At 37.3% G+C, this 20,616-nt stretch overlaps 1 protein-coding gene and 1 long non-coding RNA gene across 2 annotated transcripts in view; one reads left to right on the top strand and one right to left on the bottom strand.

Annotated features, from left to right (window-relative positions):
* The window catches only part of LOC309567504, a 373,653-nt gene that overhangs the window by 219,831 nt on the left and 133,206 nt on the right, over positions 1-20,616 (top strand). The gene's annotated exons all lie outside the window — the stretch shown is intronic.
* CHSY3 (chondroitin sulfate synthase 3) overlaps positions 9,939-20,616 on the bottom strand; it is a 543,385-nt gene continuing 532,707 nt past the window's right edge. Inside the window, exon 3 of the mRNA XM_082272880.1 lies at positions 9,939-12,876. Coding sequence (XP_082129006.1) covers positions 11,314-12,876 — 1,563 coding nt within the window. The 3' untranslated portion in view covers positions 9,939-11,313. The remainder of the gene's footprint in view (positions 12,877-20,616) is intronic.

Here is a 20,616-nt window from a genome sequence, read left to right as displayed (position 1 = left end):
CATACTGGATGCGAGAAGTAAACAAAGGGGCGGAGAGATGTCCCCATGATCATCGACATCACTTCCTGTGTGGTTTCAGGAAGTGATGCTCTGTCCCCATGATCATCGACATCACTTCCTGTGTGGTTTCAGGAAGTGATGCTCTGTCCCCATGATCGACATCACTTCCTGTGTGGTTTCAGGAAGTGATGCTCTGTATTTATTTGGCGGTTTTTCAAATTGAGGCTTGGAACACAAGCCGGTCTCATTTCCGGTTCTGGGCGGTCCACGGCTCACTTCCTGCCTAGCTCATTTGTAACCAGGTGATATGTTATATATAGAAGTGTTTCTATCTGCTGACACATATCTTTTGAAAAAGGCACGTATGCCGAAACATGTTAAGAGGACTCAGTCAGCACAGCTGTTTTATATACTCTACACGCTTTTCTGTCATGGATGTTTGTAAGTGTATTAGCCGTTTTTAGAAATAAATTGTTTTAGCAATATTACACTATATGTCCCCCATTTTTCTTTTTTGATACACCCCCCCATTGTGGAAGTGGATTTCATGATTGCTCTCATCCATTGGGGATCTACACGCTGTCCAACGTGGTCGGTGAATCTTGTGGGGACACTCCATCACTTCTTTCAAGCTTGGTTTGATTCCTATGCTATATGGCATTTGGAGTCCTATTCATTCGTGGAGTCTCCGTCTTATCCTCATCATCAGTGATTGGCACGTTGCTCATCGCGGACGGTGAATCCTGTGGAGACACTACAATATTTCTTTCAAGCCTGTTTGACCTCTTTGCCATAAGGTATTTGGGGTCCTTTCCATTTGGTGAGCGCAATCTTATTTATACCGTTAATGGTGGAGGGATTTGCTGCACAACTTGGTCACATCATTTGCCACCATCTTTCATGATTGGATTTTTCTTATCATTATTCTATGCACCTTATTGCTGGTTCAATTGGACTTTTTAAGTTTTCCTAACACCAAGAGAAAAATGGTGATGGGAGGGACCTCCAGCAAATTGACAGCCTCAGCTCTGTTCCTGTGTACTGTGTGGAGGGGGTTTGTCTCTTCCCTCTAATCGTCTTTCAGAGCTCTTCTCCACCTCTTTTTCTCTGAACTCCCAGACACGCTTTATAAATTCAACACTTTGAATGAATGTAGAGAAGAAAATACTGCAGATAGACAGGTACAACTTATGTAAAAGGATTTGTTTCATCTCTGTGTATCACCTGAGGTCAGCCACTTCACTGGGTATATGTAAGGATTTACAACCACTTTAAGGAAAAAAATATGTAAAAAGATTGGCAATAAAAACCTAAGAAAGAATCTTATGGCAGTGCAAACTACTTGCATAGCTTAAAGGTCACAAATAGTTCAGGCTACATTTCTCAACAGCGACCTATGCTCTCACTTGCTAACACAAAGACCATTAATGGGACTTTTAAATACACATAGGGTTCAATTGCATTTTTTATTAAAATATCCCTTCAATAATATACTGTATATGCATAAAAGGAAATATTATTATTATTATTTTTTTTCTTGTTTTATAATACAAAAATACAAATATCAAAGTGTACCTAAAAAGTGCTGGTAACGGTCTTTGTATATGTTTTCAATATTTTATTTGGGATGTTTAAAGAAAAAATGCTGGAGACACAGAGTGTGGTCTATCTTGTTTGTATGCCCTGCTTTTGCCAAAACAAACTGCCTTATAGTTGGGAGCTGGGAGTCTTGGGCCATTGTTAGAGGCATTGTTCCTTTCTTTTTAAAATATCCCAAGTCAAGCATTAAAGCATTTATGTTGGTAATGTATATATGTTTTATTGTCATTTAGCTTAAAATAATGATATAAATTTGGCAAAACAGGTGGAAGAATGCAGACTGCATGATACAGTTTAACTAAAGAGTGGATGTATTTAATACAATAGGAAACAGGAAGTTTTTCTTTATTACCATATTTAATATTTATTATAAGTCCCTCCAGTGTTTTAAAGAGTCACTGTCTGCTCTAACAACCAAACTTTATAAGTTTACAAAACTTTAAGGGCACCTATAGTGTATTTTGGTGTATTTTTGGGTTTATGCATGCATGCTGAATATAGCCATGTTAACTAACTCTAAAATCCAGGGAGTAACCCTGTTCACTTTGGGAGGGGTGTTGTCCATACTGTACACTTTGTAGTGTAGCTGGTTGCTTGAATGCTGGCACCACCTGCACCATAAAAGTCATTTATGCTTTATTGCTCAGCCACCACTGTCCAAGCAACCAATGGTGCACAGACAGATAAGGGCTGATTTACTAAAACTGGGGAGTGCAAAATCTGGTGCAGCTCTATATAGAAAACAATCAGCTTTTTTGTCAAAGTTGTTATTGTAAAATGTACCTAAGGCTACATTCACACCTGAGCGTAGCGTTTTCGCGATTTTACCGCAATTTTACCGCAATTTTCAGGCGTTTTTACAGGCGTTTTTTTGTGCAGGTGTTTTTAGATTGAATAGAAACCAATGGAAAATGCCTGTATCTGCCCAAAAAGAAGCTCATGTACTTTTTTGAGCGTTGGGAGTTTTGCTTACAGCGTCAAAACGCTCAGATGTGAACAGGGGCCATTGAAATGAATAGGATTTGTCTTGTTGGGCGTTTTGAGAGCTGATCCTAGAGCAGAAAAACTCCCCAAAAACGCCCCAAACGCCTACATGTGAACGGAGCCTAAAAGTAAATTTGCTAGCTATTGAAAAACATTTTGTATAGATTTTTTGGCTTTCCCATCACTAAATATTTGTGTTTCAGTCAGCATTCTTGCTGGTCAGATGCCGGGACAGATAGGCCACATTGATACATTTCAATCATTTTATGCACACACATGGATTTGGTTTTTCACAGTGTATCAGTAAAACACAATCAAGTATCAGAAAGACACCATTATATATTACTTACAGAATGCAGCAAGCAAATACACTATATTGTCAAAAGTATTAGGATGCCTGCTTTTACACGCACATAAGCTTTAATGGCTCCCCATTCTTAGTCTGTAGGGTTCAATAATGAGTTGGCCCACCCTTTGCAGCTATAACAGCTTCAACTCTTCTGGGAAGGCTGTCCATAGAGTCCATAAAGACATGGATGAGCGAGTTTGGGGTGGAGGATGTTGACTGGCCTGCAGAGTCCTGACCTCAAACTAATAGAACACCTTTGGGATGAATTAGAGTGGAGACTGCAAGCCAGGTCTTCTTGTCCAAAAGCAGTGCCCTGACCTCACAAATGTGCTTCTGGAAGAATGATCAAACATTTTCATAGACGCACTCCTAAATCTTGTCGACAGCCTTCTCAGAACAGTTGAAGTTGTTATAGCTGCAAAGGGTGGGCCAGCTCAATATTGAACCCTACAGAATAGGACTGGGATGCCATTAAAGTTCACGTGTGTGTAAAGGCAGGTGTCCCAATACTTTTGACAATATAGTGTACGTTTGCTCCTATACATGTATGTAAATGTAAACTATATGCACAATTATAACCTTTTTTTACATCAAGCTGCTTACATTCTCATACATACTTATCATTACACTCTATAGTGAGGTCCTAACACAAACTTGTATTAAAGAGAGATTTCACATTTTAACCTCATATTTTTGTGTTAGAAGGTTTCTTTTTTAATCATAGGATTCATTATAAAATTGATAGTGAAATTAAATTAAAGTGATACTAAACAAACACTGTTAATTTACATGATCCCTTCTATTTCTGTATGTGGATGATGGCACTGTAGGTATTTTAGTTAAAAAAAAAAATCGAAACACCTTTTTCCTTAACGTTATACAGCTGTCACATGACCCAGATCTTTCCCAGCCTGTCTGCAGGGAAACATAAGCAGGAGAAGCTTCTAATCCTCTGCTGCTGGTCACATGTTAAAAAAAAAAAACAGCCTTTGGAATACAGAGTAAAAATAAATATTATTATCAATAAACTATTATATAAATATTAAATTAAATATACATTTGAAATCAAATCTTTATTAGTTGTTGACCATGGCACAGTGTGGGCAGATTTCTGCCGGTCAAAGCCTGTGTCTTAGAATGACAAGGAGGAGAAGCCTCCATCAATCAAGATGTAGTATCCCACCCTCATTGTGTTTAGCTGGTTAGTAGGCATGGGGGAGGAGGGAGGGAGTGGGCTGTCATTTACCACTGTGTATACACGCACATACGAGACTCTATAATTACATGGGCTGCTAAAATATCATATGGAGGAAATTCCCAGCATAGAAACACACTGAAAACTGAGCATGTGCAGAGCTGCAAACACTGATCTGCAAAATCCCCAACTACACTAGGGACGTTATCAAATGGGGGAAATAGAGAAAAGCAGGATTAACCAGGTTTTTTTTGCAGAATACATAAAACAAATCCCACAGTGAATGGGTGAGTATGAACAGCATGTAATACAGAATTTATTAAGAGTTTTTTTATAATGTAGGTTTAATGAGACTTTAAGCATCAGATATTTATTGCAACACATACAAAGAACACCGGGACCATGCTACATTTGTTCGAAACCCCATGTATTGTGAAAGTTTTTAAAAGTCAATAATGATAATGCCGTGGGCCCATTGTTTTGGATAATCAGCACAGGGGGGAATGACTGAGCCAGAGTTGTATTTTTTTTCACTAAAACGTATCTTCTAAGTAACATTTGACTTTCTACCCTGTGATCTCATCATCCAGGTAATCCTCCTGAGCACAGTGCATATGCTTCCTGCACACTTCTCTTTTACAATTGGCTGGTTTCAACCACCTCTCTTATTTATGTAGTATCATATTAACTGTAATTCATGTATTTATTACTTGTGACCATGTGTATTACACAAGCTATCACTAAGCTGGTCTAAGTGGACCCGGGAAAACTAGAGTTCTTATTTGAGAGAGTTATTAGCCCCTATGTTTCATTTTTCTTTTCTTACTTCAAACTGTACAAGTATGTTTTAGGTTTTCAATCTTTTTCTAATATGATTTAGAGTGAGTATGTCTTTATGTTTTTCCCTCAGTTGAATGGACCTCTTATTCTTTAGCAGAAAATACCCATTGTGTATTTTGATCATGGGACTATATAGAAGTTTTATTGTGCTAAATAAATATGCTACAGACACAAAAAGTGCAATGATCTTAAAGAAATGCAATATTTTATAAAATTAACAGGAAAAATTGAATATTTTGCATAAGTTACCAGACCAGCAAGTAACCAATAATACCTTAAATATTACATATCAAAAATCAAGAATGGCTCTACAGAGACAAGCGTAAGGAGTCTTGATGGACAATGCAATCAATAACATGTCTGCACATATTAAAAATCTATATAAAACGTACAGTCTAGTACCTTTTCAAAGAACACTATTTGTTTTATAGAGAATCGCTGGCAAGATTTCTCGACAAATGTAATATACCCGGTTGTTTTAATGATGTTTATTTACTCAGCCACCCTTTTAAAAATGTATCTTTGTAAAATAAATTTTTAATCAGTTGCTGTTGAGATCAATGAATATAACCATTTAACACATTGTCCGACTTTCCCTGAAACAGAAAAGCAGCTAATAACTGGTTGCAGGTACTGCCACAATCTGTAGTGGCTGATTTACAAAAGTTGGAGCAAAGAAAATGAGGGAAAAAAGGAGTTGTGGTCTTAGTTATTGAACACGCTTTACATTTCAAATAAGGAAAAAGTCTGGTTGCTACGGTGATCTGATTCAGTTTTGCTGCATTATCCTTTTCTCTAGTTTTGGCAGATAAACCCCTGCCTACATTCTGTAATACAACATGTTAAAAAAGCTGCAGATTTAGCACACGGCAAGCACTTTCAAAAAAAGTGGAAGTTGTTGAGCCTTTTGTAGGATCATCATGGAAAATTCCCGTGCATCGTTTAAAGTGGTTGTAAACCTCAGGCATGAAATATGAACAAAGCATATCCCTCTATAGTGTGGACTTATCTAAATCCAGAGCACTAAGTGTAATTTCTGTGCCCTTTTTCTCTACGATCTGCATGAGTCACTTCTGACAATTTTTCCTGACACCAAAAGGTAAAAAGGTGATGGGGAGGGAGCTCCAACACATAGCCTGTGATTGACAGGCTCAGCTCTGTTCCAGTGTGCTGTATGTGTGTGTGTGTGTGTGTGTGTGTGTGTGTGGGGGGGGGGGGGATATTCCTTCCTTCCATTCAGCTCTTGGAGCTCTCCTCACTGAGCTCTGAAGTGTGTAATTTCAGCTCTTCGCCTGGTGTTTTCTTACAGTTCTGACAAGCTAGATACATTCTGGACTTTAAATAAATATAGAGAAGAGAAAAATGCAGATAAATAGGTACAATGTATGTAGTTAAATCTCTGTGTATGACCTGAGGCTGCTAACTTCACTGGGTATATGTGAGAGTTTGCAACCACCTTAAAGAGCAACTCAAGCCAAAACTTTTTTTTTTTTACAGAGTGCGCTGGGGATAAAAAGCCTCCTGTGTTTGTTTTTTTTCTATGGCCTGTTACTCCAAGAGAATGATTTCCCTTATTTATGGTTGGTCTGGCTATAAAAATTAACCTCTCCCTTCCAAAAATGATAAAAAACCTAGCCTTTAAATACACAGTTAAAACCTACCTATCCTGCAGCCAAAAAGTGCCTTTTTACTTTACTTTACTCTGTTTAAGCAAACAACTATGTAACTAGCAAGCACCATAGATTACAATGTAGGTAGTGGGACAAATAAGTAATAATGTTTGTTTTTGTTTTTTTCAGGCTGGGCTTTATTTTTTCAGATGTAACAGAGTTGCTTTAACTTGCCTTATATCTGTTCAGTTCTGATATGTTGAAGATGAGGAGAGGCCGCACATTATAAATATGTTTAAATTTCTGTATATGTACTTGCCTTTTTTTTCTGAAATGTAACTAGGGTCATGTTGTTGGGCTATTTTAGATATATGTTATCCTTATTTATTATCTATTTTCAGAGATTAGCAATGCAAATTATTATGTTGGGTAAGATTTATACAATGTTTACAATACATTTATTTACAGCAGGATACCAAATGCAGAGCCCAGTTCTACTGTATATTGTGATCTTTTTTCAGATATATAATTTGCTAAAAATATGTATTAGCAGACATAAAACCAATTTTTTTTCAGCTGTTTTCATATTTTATGTACTGTTTTGTTCGATGGTAATAAAAATATGCATTTTTTTACTTGTCTACCTTTACAGCTATTGTTGCCTGCATTGTTTCTCCTAATTTCCTACAGTGTCAATGTTGGCTTCATTTCAGATACAGTAAAAAAAGGGAAATAATCTTCTTTTAGTATTTCATGTTAATTTTATTTCCCCCTTACTTCTTTAAAAGAATTGTGATCGCTTCCTGTTCTCACAAGCAGATCATATACATTTACAGAACCTTAAAGGGAAACTATAGTATATTTGCAGTGAATATACATGTTCAGGTGTTACTTTTATCTGTATGTTATTTTTAATGTAACATTCATACTTAAATGCTTGTTGCCTATTTTGTGATGATATTCCATATATATTTGTAGGCTCTCCTTTTAGTAGGCATCTATAATATCAGTATAGAATGGAGCGAAAATAAAATACCTATTAAGGCACCCACATCTCCATTAACATTACAAAGAAAGTAGAGTTCCTCTATCTTCCAGGAAAACTTCCAATGATGAAGAAAAACCTTGATTATTATGGGACTTTAATTGTGCCACAAAACAGAGGTATTACAAACCAAGTCAAAAAGGATACAAAATCTTTATTACAAACATTAAAAAAATGTTGTAAAATGTGTGCAACCAACTACATCATAGACATATTCAAGCTTCTTAAAGGGTAACTCCACTTTCGTGGGGGAAAAAAAAATCACCAAATAAAGAAAAAACAATATAACGTATACAATTGCGATACAAATCATATTATAGTTGAGTGTTATTAAAAATTACCTTTCCTTTTCAATCTGCAGCCATTGTAATTTTCTGAAAATGCAATGCAATATGGCTACCTGGAGCTGTTCTGTACACAAAATGTGTACTGACCACACCCCCAGAAAAAATAATTTCCTGCCTGTGTGATTGGCTCACCAATTTTCCCAGAAGTCTGCCTAAAATATACAGTAAGTCAGATTTCTGGCATCCCCTGCAACAAAAATGTAATTTTTGGTGAGATACTGCCAATAGGAACATGTCCAAAGGGATGCAGACAAAGCCACTTTCCTCATAAGAGACCTGAAGCTGCCATAGCTGATAGATAATTATGAAACCACTCCCATTTGACCCACTCAGCATAGGGGCACATAAGAACAAACAATTATTTCCTCAGAATAACAAAAGGTAGGAATCTGCAACAAAGTTTGTTAAAATCAATGCAATGTACAGAGATCACCCAGAGGGGAATGTTTTTTTTCTCAACAAAAGTGGAGTTACGCTTTAAGTAAATGTACAATCATCATTTTGTAGAAGCATGGTGGATCAATGTGTTTCGCAATGCTTTCTTCTTCAGGATCCACACTCACACATAAGTAGTCGACTGGCTCACAACATATACAGTACAGTATATCAAAAGGAGAAACATGCCAAAAGGGGGCCATTGCAGAATCCTCCACATATCATGCATGTAAATACCTTTCCAGGCAGATCAGTAATAAATGTAAACAGCATAGTCCATGTCATGCAGTAGAATCTAAAAATCAGCACCACAATAGGCTGCACTTCCTTAAAAATGACTCTACTGTCTCAATATTCACCATGATCAGTGCAGAAAATGGCGTCAAAAGACTATGCTGTTTACATTTAATACTGATCTGTCTGGACAGGTATTTATGTGCGTGATATGTAGATTCTGTTGATGGCCGCCTTTTGGCATGTTTCTCCTTCTTTTATATTTGTTGCGAGCCAATCGACTATTTAGGTGTGAGTGTGGATCCTGGAGAAGCGAGCTATGCAATACACATTGATCCACTATGCTTCTACAAAACAATGACTATGCATTTACTTAATAAGCTTACATTTTGTATTTTTATTGACTTGGTGTATCATACCCCTATTATGTGGCACAACTAAAGTCCCAAAATTATTCAGTTTTCTCTTCATTGTTGGAAGTTTTCCAGGAAGATTTCTCTGTATCTATAATATCACACAATGGAGTCAGCATTTCTTTTTAGTAAATGCCGACCAGTTAAAGGATAAGCCACATAGTTTGTAGTCAGTGTGAACATACTGATATCACTTATGAGGGAAATCAGAAAAGTAAGCTCCATTGTACTGTATATAATTACAAACAAGTTTTTAAATCAATAACTTACCTTGATAAGATTATTTACATTAACCTAATCACATTCCCATTTGTACATAAAAAAAAAATTATTAACACTATAGATTCCCTTTAAAGTAGCAATCTTTTTATTTTGGCAGTTGAAGAATGGTTAACTGTGCCTCTTTAATAATCAATTGCTGTCTAATTAGTTTTTTGTTCTTTAAGTGAGATAATGATGTTATTCTTTTGGAAGCGCTACCCACAAGCAAACAAGCTTGCTAGTACATGAGACTTTATATGGCTCCAGTGACTTGGCATCTTCCTAAGTTCTCCAAACACCCACTCTTCCACATATAGAACACAGTCCATTTCTAGAGGGACTATTCTGCTCTTCGTTTCCTTATTTTCATATATGGCCCACTGTTGGTGATTTCACACATTTGAGTAGGAGCACATATGCAGTTGAATGCAGTTGAATGTTACTGTTCCTCAATTAAGAACATACATTAAAAGAAGGTGATGGAAACATTGATAAATCCAGAGCTGCCCAGATAAATGCCTGCCAATGGACCTGCTCCACAAGTGACTTGTGATATATATGACACATATATGTTATATATTTTACTTTTACACAAGTAAAACATTTTTTTTTTTTTTTTACAATGGAAGCACCAACCTTAATACTGCATGTATCTGGTGGTGGTGCTCATTGGTCATATTTGGGAGAGATTCTTGCCCTAAGACCTAGTTACTGCAGGAAGTAATGCTCAGTAACAAATTTTAATATCTGATATTATGTGGTATATTGATTGTCTGCTATAACAGATGTTATGTTCTATAAAGGTACAGTAGAAAAATGGTGCCAGCAGTGGGCTTAATGCAACAGTTCATCACTGTGTTCCTAAAGGAATTTGTATTCTCATCTGGGGGAAGTGTTGTAAAACACCAAAGAATGGAAGGATTTTCATACATTCAGTCACTACTAGTAAATTACACTTTCAAGCTTTTGGCAGCTCCAATGATTCTCTATAAAAAAAAATCCTTGTTTAGTTCTAGGGTCTATAGGCTGCTACAGTAATTGGCACATGGGGAGATAGATATGTTAACCACTATTATCCTTCACAAAAGTAATTAATACTTGATAGTATATTTCACTGTTACCTGTGGATGATATAGATATTTTTAAGACAATGTAAGTAGCACTGCACCTTTAAGCACCCATTAATTTACCATAATAACTCTGACATCACAAGGGCAAATCAATCAGAATACATTGGTGGTCTGAGTTACTGTCAAAAAACACATTTTGCATATTTTAGAAAAAAATACACAGTCTGTTCTTATAAATAAAAGTGTTCATTTAAATCATCCTCTTGCCAGCTAGAAAAAAACAAATTCTATAATTTTCAGTTCTTCAATGTTGATACAACCATTTCCTCTGGCGGATAGTTTACAATAGGAGCAACACATTCAGAACTAGGCGCATAGTAAGACATTTTGGACTTTGGTAGCCAGTACCATAAGTTCATGAAGTCCCTTGTCAATGTAATTTTAAAAAATAAAGATACAATCATAATTATCTTTTAATTTTAAAAATTCTAAAGATGAACAAAAGTAGTGTTTATATATTGAAGTCTTTTTTTTTTTTTTTATAAATTATAAAACTCATGTCTCTTCCCAAAGGGAAGCATAATGCACTTTTGTGGTACCTTTGCCAGCAAATATTTGGGGCACATTACCAAATACAATAAGTCATATTGCATTTTACTCCCCATTAAGAATTATCTTCTGTAATAAAAAAAAAGAAACCTTTATGGTCTTGATCAATGTGCTCCTTAAGACCATATTACTCATACCTATTATCCAAAACACACACATGGGAAACAGTGAACTCATCTTCAGTAGGGATTTAAAAGACTGGTCATCAGTAGAGTTTATTTGCCTGTGATAACAGCGGATATCCTTTGGAAGACACAGAGGAGTTTTGAAACCATCTTGTCCTATTTTGAGGTAAACTCCCCCCAGCATTAGAGTTGGCATGTCAGGAATGAGTTCGGTTATAGCCAAAACCTAAATGTTTCTCTAACCATATTTCTGCTAACTGAGCAGCAGATGCAAATGTACTTGCTTTAGAACCCAAGCACATTTTATATTGTTTAGGGTTTAAATTAGGGTCACATTGGACAGGATGAAACACATGAACTACCCCTGTTTCTTGACTGCGAAAGGCCTTCAGCCCTGAAGAGAGAACTTTAGTAAAGAGATCCACATCTTCTAATCCCCAACCTTGAATAGAGGTATCAAACCCGCCAATTTTTAGTAGATCACTTTTATAAATGCAAGTAATTCCAAAACCATAGTCCCTCCAAAAGCCAGTTTTCTTTGTAAAAACAAAGTTGTTTTCTGTTGGAGGATTTCCTCCATAAACTACTTTTGGATCATATTGACTGAATACAATTGGGTAATATACTTGCTGTCCTTGCACAGTGTTGTCCCGACATCTCTGTAGAAAATCTGATGTAAAGATTAAATCGACATCACAAAACAGTAGCAGTGTGTCATTGTCAAACTGAGCAGAGCCCTTTTCAAGGCTCAACCCCCTGGAAAAGGATCCTGACATTTTCATGATGGACATTTCTGCTTGTGGGTATTTGGTTTGGTATTCAGCCATGAGTTGCATGTGCTTAATGGAGTCTGAGTCTTTTTCTGAGTTAAATAAAATAATCAGCAGCTTCACATTCTGCTTTGGAATCAGACAGACTTTTTCATAGTTTTCCATAAACCTTGTAAAGATATCGTATCTTCCAGTGAGCGGGACAAGGAAGTGTATTTTTTTGTTGATGTTTTCTTTCATTTCCTTAGTCACGTGAAGGGCAGAAAACATTTTCAAAGAATTGGAAAAAAATGAAAAGGATTGAGTATCACTATTGATGCCCTGGAGAAAACTCTGCACATCCAACTCTTCTTCCTCTTTGAAAAATGGCTTGCTAAATGATTGTTGTAGGTAAGCGTGCCTTCTAACCGGAACAGTTAGCTTTCTTCCTTTATGCCTTTTATATAACAGCAACAAATCTAATATATATTCTACTCCATACATAGGATGGATTCTCCGGTACCCATACTGGATTTCTTTGAAATCGATTAACCTTCCTCTTGATTTGGAGTTCTCATTGATCATTTCCATCACTTGCATCACTGTGTCATCCAAAGACACCTTGAGAAGGTTATTTAGACTCTGGCATGGTGGAGCATTTGCAGACATTGAATAAATATGTTTTCCTGTGAGAAACTCCCATTCAATTACTTCGCTCCTTTCGCGTGGCTGAAATCTATTGAAAGATGGCATCATACCAAGCTGCTGGTCTAGTTTGCTTATCTCTGTGTTACTGAGCTTGCTCATCACAACACTTTCCCTGTGTAGCTGGATGGTGTGAAAGCGCAGTTCAGAAATCTTTCGGCTCAGTATATAATTATGCAGTCGGTACTGGTACGCTGGTCTTTTATTAGGGTGCAATGTTATAGCTGTATGAATTTTGCTGTTGTGCAAATCTTGAATATATCCTTTTCTGTTGTGTTCATAATTTTCATGGAATAGTTGCTGCATCTGGAAAAACACAAATATAATCTGTTAGGTTGATGTATGGAAATAAATTTGCATGTCATATACTGTTCAAAACAAACAAAAGGGAGCAGCAAATACATAAAAAAACCTATATGCCTACAATCTTAAACAGGAAAAAGGTATCAAGTATAATTAGAATCCCACATGCAGAACTTTACATTTAGAAAGAAGACAAATTACCTTATTTAATGTAACTCTATCACCAGATTTAGATAAGGATTTAAGTTACTACCTAAACCAAACACATAAAGGGATTATTAAGACACATTGCTTTTTTAAATGAATCTCTTTTGCATTTCAGGGACCTCTGTGCTGTGCAGTGCTTTCTGTAAAACTGACAGCATCTATTCTAACTAACCTCACTGCCATAATCCAAAGTGCATTTATACCATGTAAGACTGTTAATGCAAGAAAAGATTAGACACAAGAAGGGGTTGACTATTTAATGCTGCCTAAAAACATGCAATGTGATTTTGAATCCTTCACTGATCAAGCTAGCAAAAAGAAAAAAAAAACTGTCCAGAAAATGTGATCGGTTGCCATGGGCTCTATGCTCTTTAGTTCATATGCAATGATCCCATAGCACTACTAGGTAACATTTTATATTAAAATTTCCCTTATGGCGAATTTATAGTAACTAAAGCTAAAGTATGCAAACTGCCTGTTATTGGTTTAAATAGAGACTGAAACATGTTTGCAGGCCTATGTACCCTGACAGTCAACTGTAAAAAGAGATACAGAGGGATCTATTTAGGCAGGCCATTGCAGATGAAAGTATATATTATTCAGTACTTTTTCAATTTTTACAAACTTTACATAAAAAAGTTTATTAAAGAAATAATTGTGCCTGTTTTTATACCTACTTTCATTTTTATCAACTCGTCTGACACTTAGCAAATCCCCTTGCCAAGTATAAATTTGCTTTTGTTACCAGGACCCCCTAACTGAATGTTTTGCAAATAAAAACTCTTATGCTTTTAAAACTTTTACTCCCCCACAATACAAGAGTTTTTAAATGTTTAGTCTAAGGGGATAAAAAGGGTGAAATACTTACCTTATTTCTCCCACCTGCAGTTGTGGAACTGGTCCCCTGAAGCCACTCATCTTCGCTGGTCAACTGGATGCAGCTCTCCTAAGCCAGGATTTTGAGGGTCTGCCCACATCATGGGAGCACTTAGGAGTAGAACAGAGCACCAGTTGAGAGCAGAGGGAGGACTAAGATAGGTATTTCACCTTATTCCTTACCCCCTAGAAAAAACAACTAGCCCTTGCTCTGTGGCGGAGCCCCACTGCACGGTGAGTTTTTCAGAATAAAGTAGCTCAGCTTTAAATATATATATATATATATATATATATATATATATATATATATACCAAAATAACTGTTTTCAATTTCTAAGCCTTTTGCCATCTAAGATAATTTAGGTGTACCCCAGTTATTGATCTAATTTGGGTTATGCACATGTCATCTAATTTTTTAAAGCTCCTGAAAAATATTATAGAGTTGTCCATACTTGAATAATATTATAGCGCACTCCTTGGTGCATGTTCTGCATGCAGCCAGCTGACTGTTCTATTCCCATTTGCACTGTTTATTTTGTGGCAGGCATATATCCATTTACTGTGAGCTCTGAGCCAGAACATCCATTAAATCCTCTACAAGTTTGTGTTATCACATAATAAAGGTTGCTAACTTAAATAGCTTCCTAATGCAACCCATGATGTCACAATAACACATTTAAGTAAACTTTTAATCACAAGACGCAAATACTAGGAATTAAAATGCCTAGGGTCATAAATAGTAATCAGTCCTAAAGTGGCCATAAGGGGCTGAAGTACGATGTTATTCACTGAATGTTCCTAGACTCAAGGGATTTCTCCTTCGCCTTAAATTTAAACATTGAGCATTCGCATGTATGTTTTCACAATTATCTTTCAGGCAAGCTTTGTGCAACAGCCCCAACATATTTTTATAGAATACAACCTAAAGGTAAATAGTTGATGTGGATGGATCAACCCCCTATGGCAACAGAGCTTGTGGCCTCATTATTCTACTCCTTTGTTTCCTATATACACTGAAATCTTTAGGAAATTCATCTGTTGAACTTCACCAGCTTGTGAAACATTTTTTCCTTTTCTAAACCAGATTTAGACCCCAAAATTGTTTCATTCATATTCATTTGGACAGTGGCAGGTGGTAATTGCAGGCTACAAACTCAGTTGTTTTACTTTTCCTTTTTTTTTTTTTATTGTCAAGGAAATATCAAGAACCTGCAGACAGCCATTAATTATTAATGGAACATTTTGGTCTAAAATAAGGAACGTAATAAACGTCTAAATAAATATCATTAGCAGGTTGATGAAAGCGGAAAGGTGGAACCAGAATAAGAGCAAATGAAAGTCCAAGTTTAAGTAACCATGAAAAAAGGGAACTGGTCTTGTGTCAAAGTAAAGGCTAAGGTAATTTTAGAAGTGTTTATGTAATTTGGTAGCTGAGTAGTTAAACATTCTTTTTAGGAAGACAGAGTTATCTGTTTCTTTAAAACTCTTTCATATATTTGCTTTTATCCCCTAGCTATAAAAGTCTAATACAGTTTTTTCCTTAACCAGGCATAGATCCACGCTAGAGGCCGTGCATTGTTTACAAAAGATTAATATGGTAATCCTGAAAAACACCACTGTTACAAAATACTGTACACAAGCACATGGCTGGGAAGCCTTTCATATCCTAAATACAAACTTTGCACTCGACAGCTAAATAAAGTAAATGTTACATGATTACTTTTTTTTTTTAGCTGTTTTATAGTTTATAAACTTTCTGCAGTGTCAAGGAAAGCCAATATATTTAATGGAACAAGGAAACTTTAAAGTGAACATAAATGTTATATATTGTATGTTACTACTCCTTGCTGCATTAATTTTTCATTTTGCGGGTGTTTCCCCATTATTTTTACATGGTGACGCTGCCAGTAGCAGACTTCCTGTTCTAGGTTAACAACACTCACTCACTGTACTGTATCGATAGTGGAGCAGTGTTGCCACCCTAGAACAGGAATTATGTTAGGACTACAGAACCCACCCTAGTTATCTTCATTACATAGTGTAGGTGTCCTGTAGTCCACAAAAAGAGCTGGAAACTGTGCTAACTAGGAAGAATCAGCAGAGTGCACAGAAAGTTACATGTTCACTGTATTTCTCACAGAATTAATAGGTATTTTTGCACTTATTGTACAGATATAGCAAATATATATATTTAACAGACCAAAAGAGACCAAAGAGGAGAAGTTCATTGTTAGGGTTCACATATAATTTAACAAAATTATTGGTGGATTTTTAGACAGAGTTTCACAGTTGCTTTCTAAGGTTTGCTAGAGAGATGTAACATTAGAAAGAGAGTCTTAAGAGTTTGCAACAGGCTGTTAGATGAGATGGCAAAAAAAAAAAATAGAATGGATTAGGCACAGAAAGCAAATTATTCTGGGTGACTTGTTTAAAAGATCAGCTAATCTGCAAATAAGAAACACTCCTAGCTATGGAAACAGAGAAGGAATCAGCACGGTATATTTAGAAATCTAAACAGCTTTAAATTAGTATCTTGGATCCTAGAAAATGTTTACAGTAGAGTATGTCCCTAACTAGAATTGATGGAACAAGCAATGGATTTGGCCATGGCACCAAAGTCAGCAGAACAAACAGATTTCAGGAACACATTCTCATACGCAATGTTATTTTAGGTTGATATGTTGATTTGATTTAGAAAAGAATATGTCAAGCTTATTTCCAACTTAAAATATAAGCATTAAAGTTTTATCATACATTTTAAGCATCCCTTGAGCTAACAGAAAATTAAAATAACATAAGCATGACAGGGACATGACTTTAATATATTCACAGGGTAGGTCTACAGGACTTCTGGTTTTCACAATTTTCTGAACCATTATTAAAGTAATGTATGAAGGAAAGTTTAAAGCTTCACCTCTGAGACACATTTCATATTACAATTTAAAATATCAAAATATTCAGCTACATGAACACTGTTTCACACTTTTGAATTGTCCATTCTATCCACTAGGAAATGCTTACATTTTGCTTGCTTTTTATCAAGGAACTGAAGACGCGTGAAAAACTTAGTCTATGTAAGTATTTCAGATGCAGCTCTAGGTTAGTGAATAATTACTTATCAGAAATTATTCTGAATATCTTTAATCACAATTCATACACTTCTACAGACATAATGAAAATACACATAACACAATCAATTTACAAAGTTAGTCTTTTACTGCTGAAAAAATCAATTAAAGTAGTGTTTTACAAGACAGAATCCAGAATCGGGTAACAATTATGAAAGGTTTGGGGGATAAAACATATCGAGAGCGACTTCAGGAACTTAACCACTTTACCACTAGAGCATTTTGCTGTCTTACGTCTGGGCCACTTTTTGCGATTCGGCGCTGTGTGACTTTACCTGACAATTGCGCGGTTGTGCGAAGCTGTACCCAAACGAAATTTACGTCCTTTTTTTCCCGCAAACAGAGCTTTCTTTTGGTGGTATTTGATCACCTGTGGGATTTTTACTTTTTGCGCTATAAACAAAAAAAGAGCGTTTATTTTGAAAAAATAACAATATTTTTAACATTTTTTTATATGAAATTCCCCCCAAAAAAGATGTAAAAAACAATTTTTTTTAAAATTTTTGGCCAATTTGTTTTCTGCTACCCATGTTTGGTAAAAAAAATCGCAATAAGCGTATTTTGATTGGTTTGCGCAAAAGTTATTGCGTTTACTAACTAAGGGAAAGATTTCTGTCATTTTTGGTGTTTTTTTTTTAACGAGTAATGGCGGCGATCTGCGTTTTTCTTTGCGGGACTGCGACATTGCGGCGGACAGATCGGACCCTTGACTGACATTTTTGACACTTTTGGGGGTACCAGTGACATTACTGCAGTAATCAGTGCTATAAATATGCACTGTTACTGTAAAAATGACACTGGCAGGGAAGGGGTTAATTTTATTGGAGAGGGAGGGGTTAATGTATGCCTGGTGCTTACTAACTTGTGGGGGGGGGGAGGTGACTGAGTGAGCCAGGGACAGATCGGATGTTCAGCTATGCTGAACACTCCGATCTGTCACTCCCTGTCACTTAGGAGATACGCCCGCTTTGTTTACACAGGCGGGCGGATCTCCAAACTGGATTCCCCGACAATCGGGGCAGAGCAGAGCGATCGCCGCCGCTCCTCCCCTGGCCCAACAGCGGGAGCGCGCCTACAGGGGGAGGAGTCCAGCGACGTAGGTCTACGTCGCTGGACGATAACGAGCCACTGTGCCGCAGTAGCAGCACAGTGGCTAGTGGTAAAGTGGTTAATATGTACAGTCTGGAGGAAGAAAGGGAAAGGGGAGACATCACTGAAATCTTTAAATACATCAAGGGGGTGAATAAGGAATCAGAAAGGCAGTTTTTTTTATTATAAAAACAAAATAAAGAACAGGGGGACATGACCTCAAACTAACTGGATGGAAGTTCAAAAGTAATCTTAGAAAGTATTATTTTACTGAAGAGGTAGTTGATGCTTGGAATAAAATACCAGAAGAGGTAGTGAGACAGTCAACTGTAAATGGCTTCAAACATGCTTGGGATACATAGATGTATAGTCAGACAAAATAGATCTATAGTCAGACAACAAAGTTAACAAAAAAAAAAAATACAAAAAAAAAAAAAAAAAAAAGGGCAGACTCTTTTCTCTTTCAGAATTGGGAGATAGCTATTATCTTTCAGTGAAGGACTATTGTGGTTCAGTCATTGTGTTTAATCTGTTCTGGTTAAGTCAAGGGTTTGGAGGGGTAAATATTACCTTTAATGTTACCAAGGAGGTAAATGATTAAGGAGCTTTTTTAACACTTGGAAAAAAGTGTTAGAGGCAGTGTTAAGTGTTAGGGTCAGATTATATGTTATAGGTGTCAATGGTTAAATAAAGCTCAATTGAGCCTGTAGTTATAATCAGCTAAAGGCCTTACAGGTTCATAAAAGCAAAAGGTGTTCCATGTCTTGAAGTTTGTTTTCTATCTAAGGCAGCCACGGCCATAGTAGAAAAGAATGTCTCTTGCCTGCATCTGCAAAGTGGGACCCTTGATCTCGGTGTGGAAGCAGAAGTCCGATATTCCTCTCAAACTCCCCAATGATTGGAGAGTTCTTGCTCTGACTCAGCTGGGTGGGGGGGGGGGGGGGTATCAGACAGATTACTGCTGCCACACCCCTGAAAGCAATGGTCCCACTCTACATCATATTGATGGGACATGCCTCGTTTCCACTGAGCGGATCGGTTCGGGTCGGTTCGGTACGTTACGCTATTTTGGGTGTTTCCATTATGAAAGTGGCCCATACAACTGAACCAAACCGCACCATTCCTGGTCCTGCTTCAGATGTAGGGCTATAGGAAATGGTACGGTACAGTTAGGGCGGAGCTACTGGCGTCACACGATAGATTCCACTGATTGGCGGACAGGAAAACTTCAATGCTCACGTCAAATGAAAGAGCAAAACAAACACCTCATTTGGTGTAAACCCTGCATGGTCCCTGGTGGCCCGACTTGCAGTGGAAACGCTCACCTGAATAGACCGGACCATTCTAACCCTCCCAAACTGTACCGACCCAAACCGTTCCGCTCAGTGGAAACGAGGCAAAAGTTTGCTACTCAGGCTGTGAATGATGTTTAATGGAAAACTGTAAGGACCCATTCATACTTGCCACACGGCACACTACAGCTGTCTTTTTACCACACAGGCTTGTCTCTGTTGTGAGTCAGCAGTGAGAGTGAGGTATACAACGCAAGTTTACTTTCTCTTTTTACTTTATTGAAATGTCAGGATGACATTTTACTCATTTTAATGCATTGAAGAATTTCTGCGGTGTGGAGACAGATGGTGACTTCAGGTGAACTCTGATGCATTGTGGAAAAATGCAGCATGTCTACTATTTTATACAACCCATTGCAACCCACTTCAAGACAGCACTGAAGTGTGAATAGGACACATAGAAAGAAATATTGATTTTAATTAGGGATCGACCGATTATCGGCAACACCGATATATCAGGGGCCGATATGTACTTTCCCCGATATATCGTAATCGGCCCCTGTGGTTACTGATATTGCCAATACTTAGGGAAAATGCTTGTACTGTGGTGATGCCTGCAGCTAGAGGCATCACCCCGGTACCGGTGTACATAGCCGACGGTCGGCTGACTTGTAATGACAACCGATGCGGCTGAGAAGCCGCTCGGCTGTCATTACAAGGAGCGGGGGGGACGCCCCCCCCCTCCCACCGCCTTCCGCGGCTCACCGGCTTCCCGTCCCACCAGGAGACCCGGTATCCTAACTCCACCTCCACCGCCGAAGAGAAGACCCAGGTCTTCATGTAAAAAACCGGAAGTGATATCATGACTTCACTTCCGAGTACTCGGTGCCGAATTAAAAAAACTGACAGCATTCAAAACAGCCAAACTTGACGTTTTGAATGCTTTTCGGTGTCGAGAAGGGGTTTGGGGTCTTTTAGACCACCAGATCCCTCCACAAGGAGTACCTTTAGAAAAATAAAAATACAATTTTTTTACATGTCCAAAAATATCGGCAGATATCGGCCGATACCAATATCCGATGACCAAAATATCGGTATCGGCATTAAAAAAACTATATCGGTCGATCACTAATTTTAATGTGCCCTTGCAG

The sequence above is a fragment of the Pelophylax lessonae genome, assembly GCF_965119305.1.
Source record: "Pelophylax lessonae genome assembly, chromosome: 1".
In the NCBI taxonomy this organism is placed as follows: Eukaryota; Metazoa; Chordata; class Amphibia; order Anura; family Ranidae; genus Pelophylax; species Pelophylax lessonae.
Note: the sequence above shows the minus strand (reverse complement) of the source record. Positions and strands in the feature narration are given on the sequence as shown.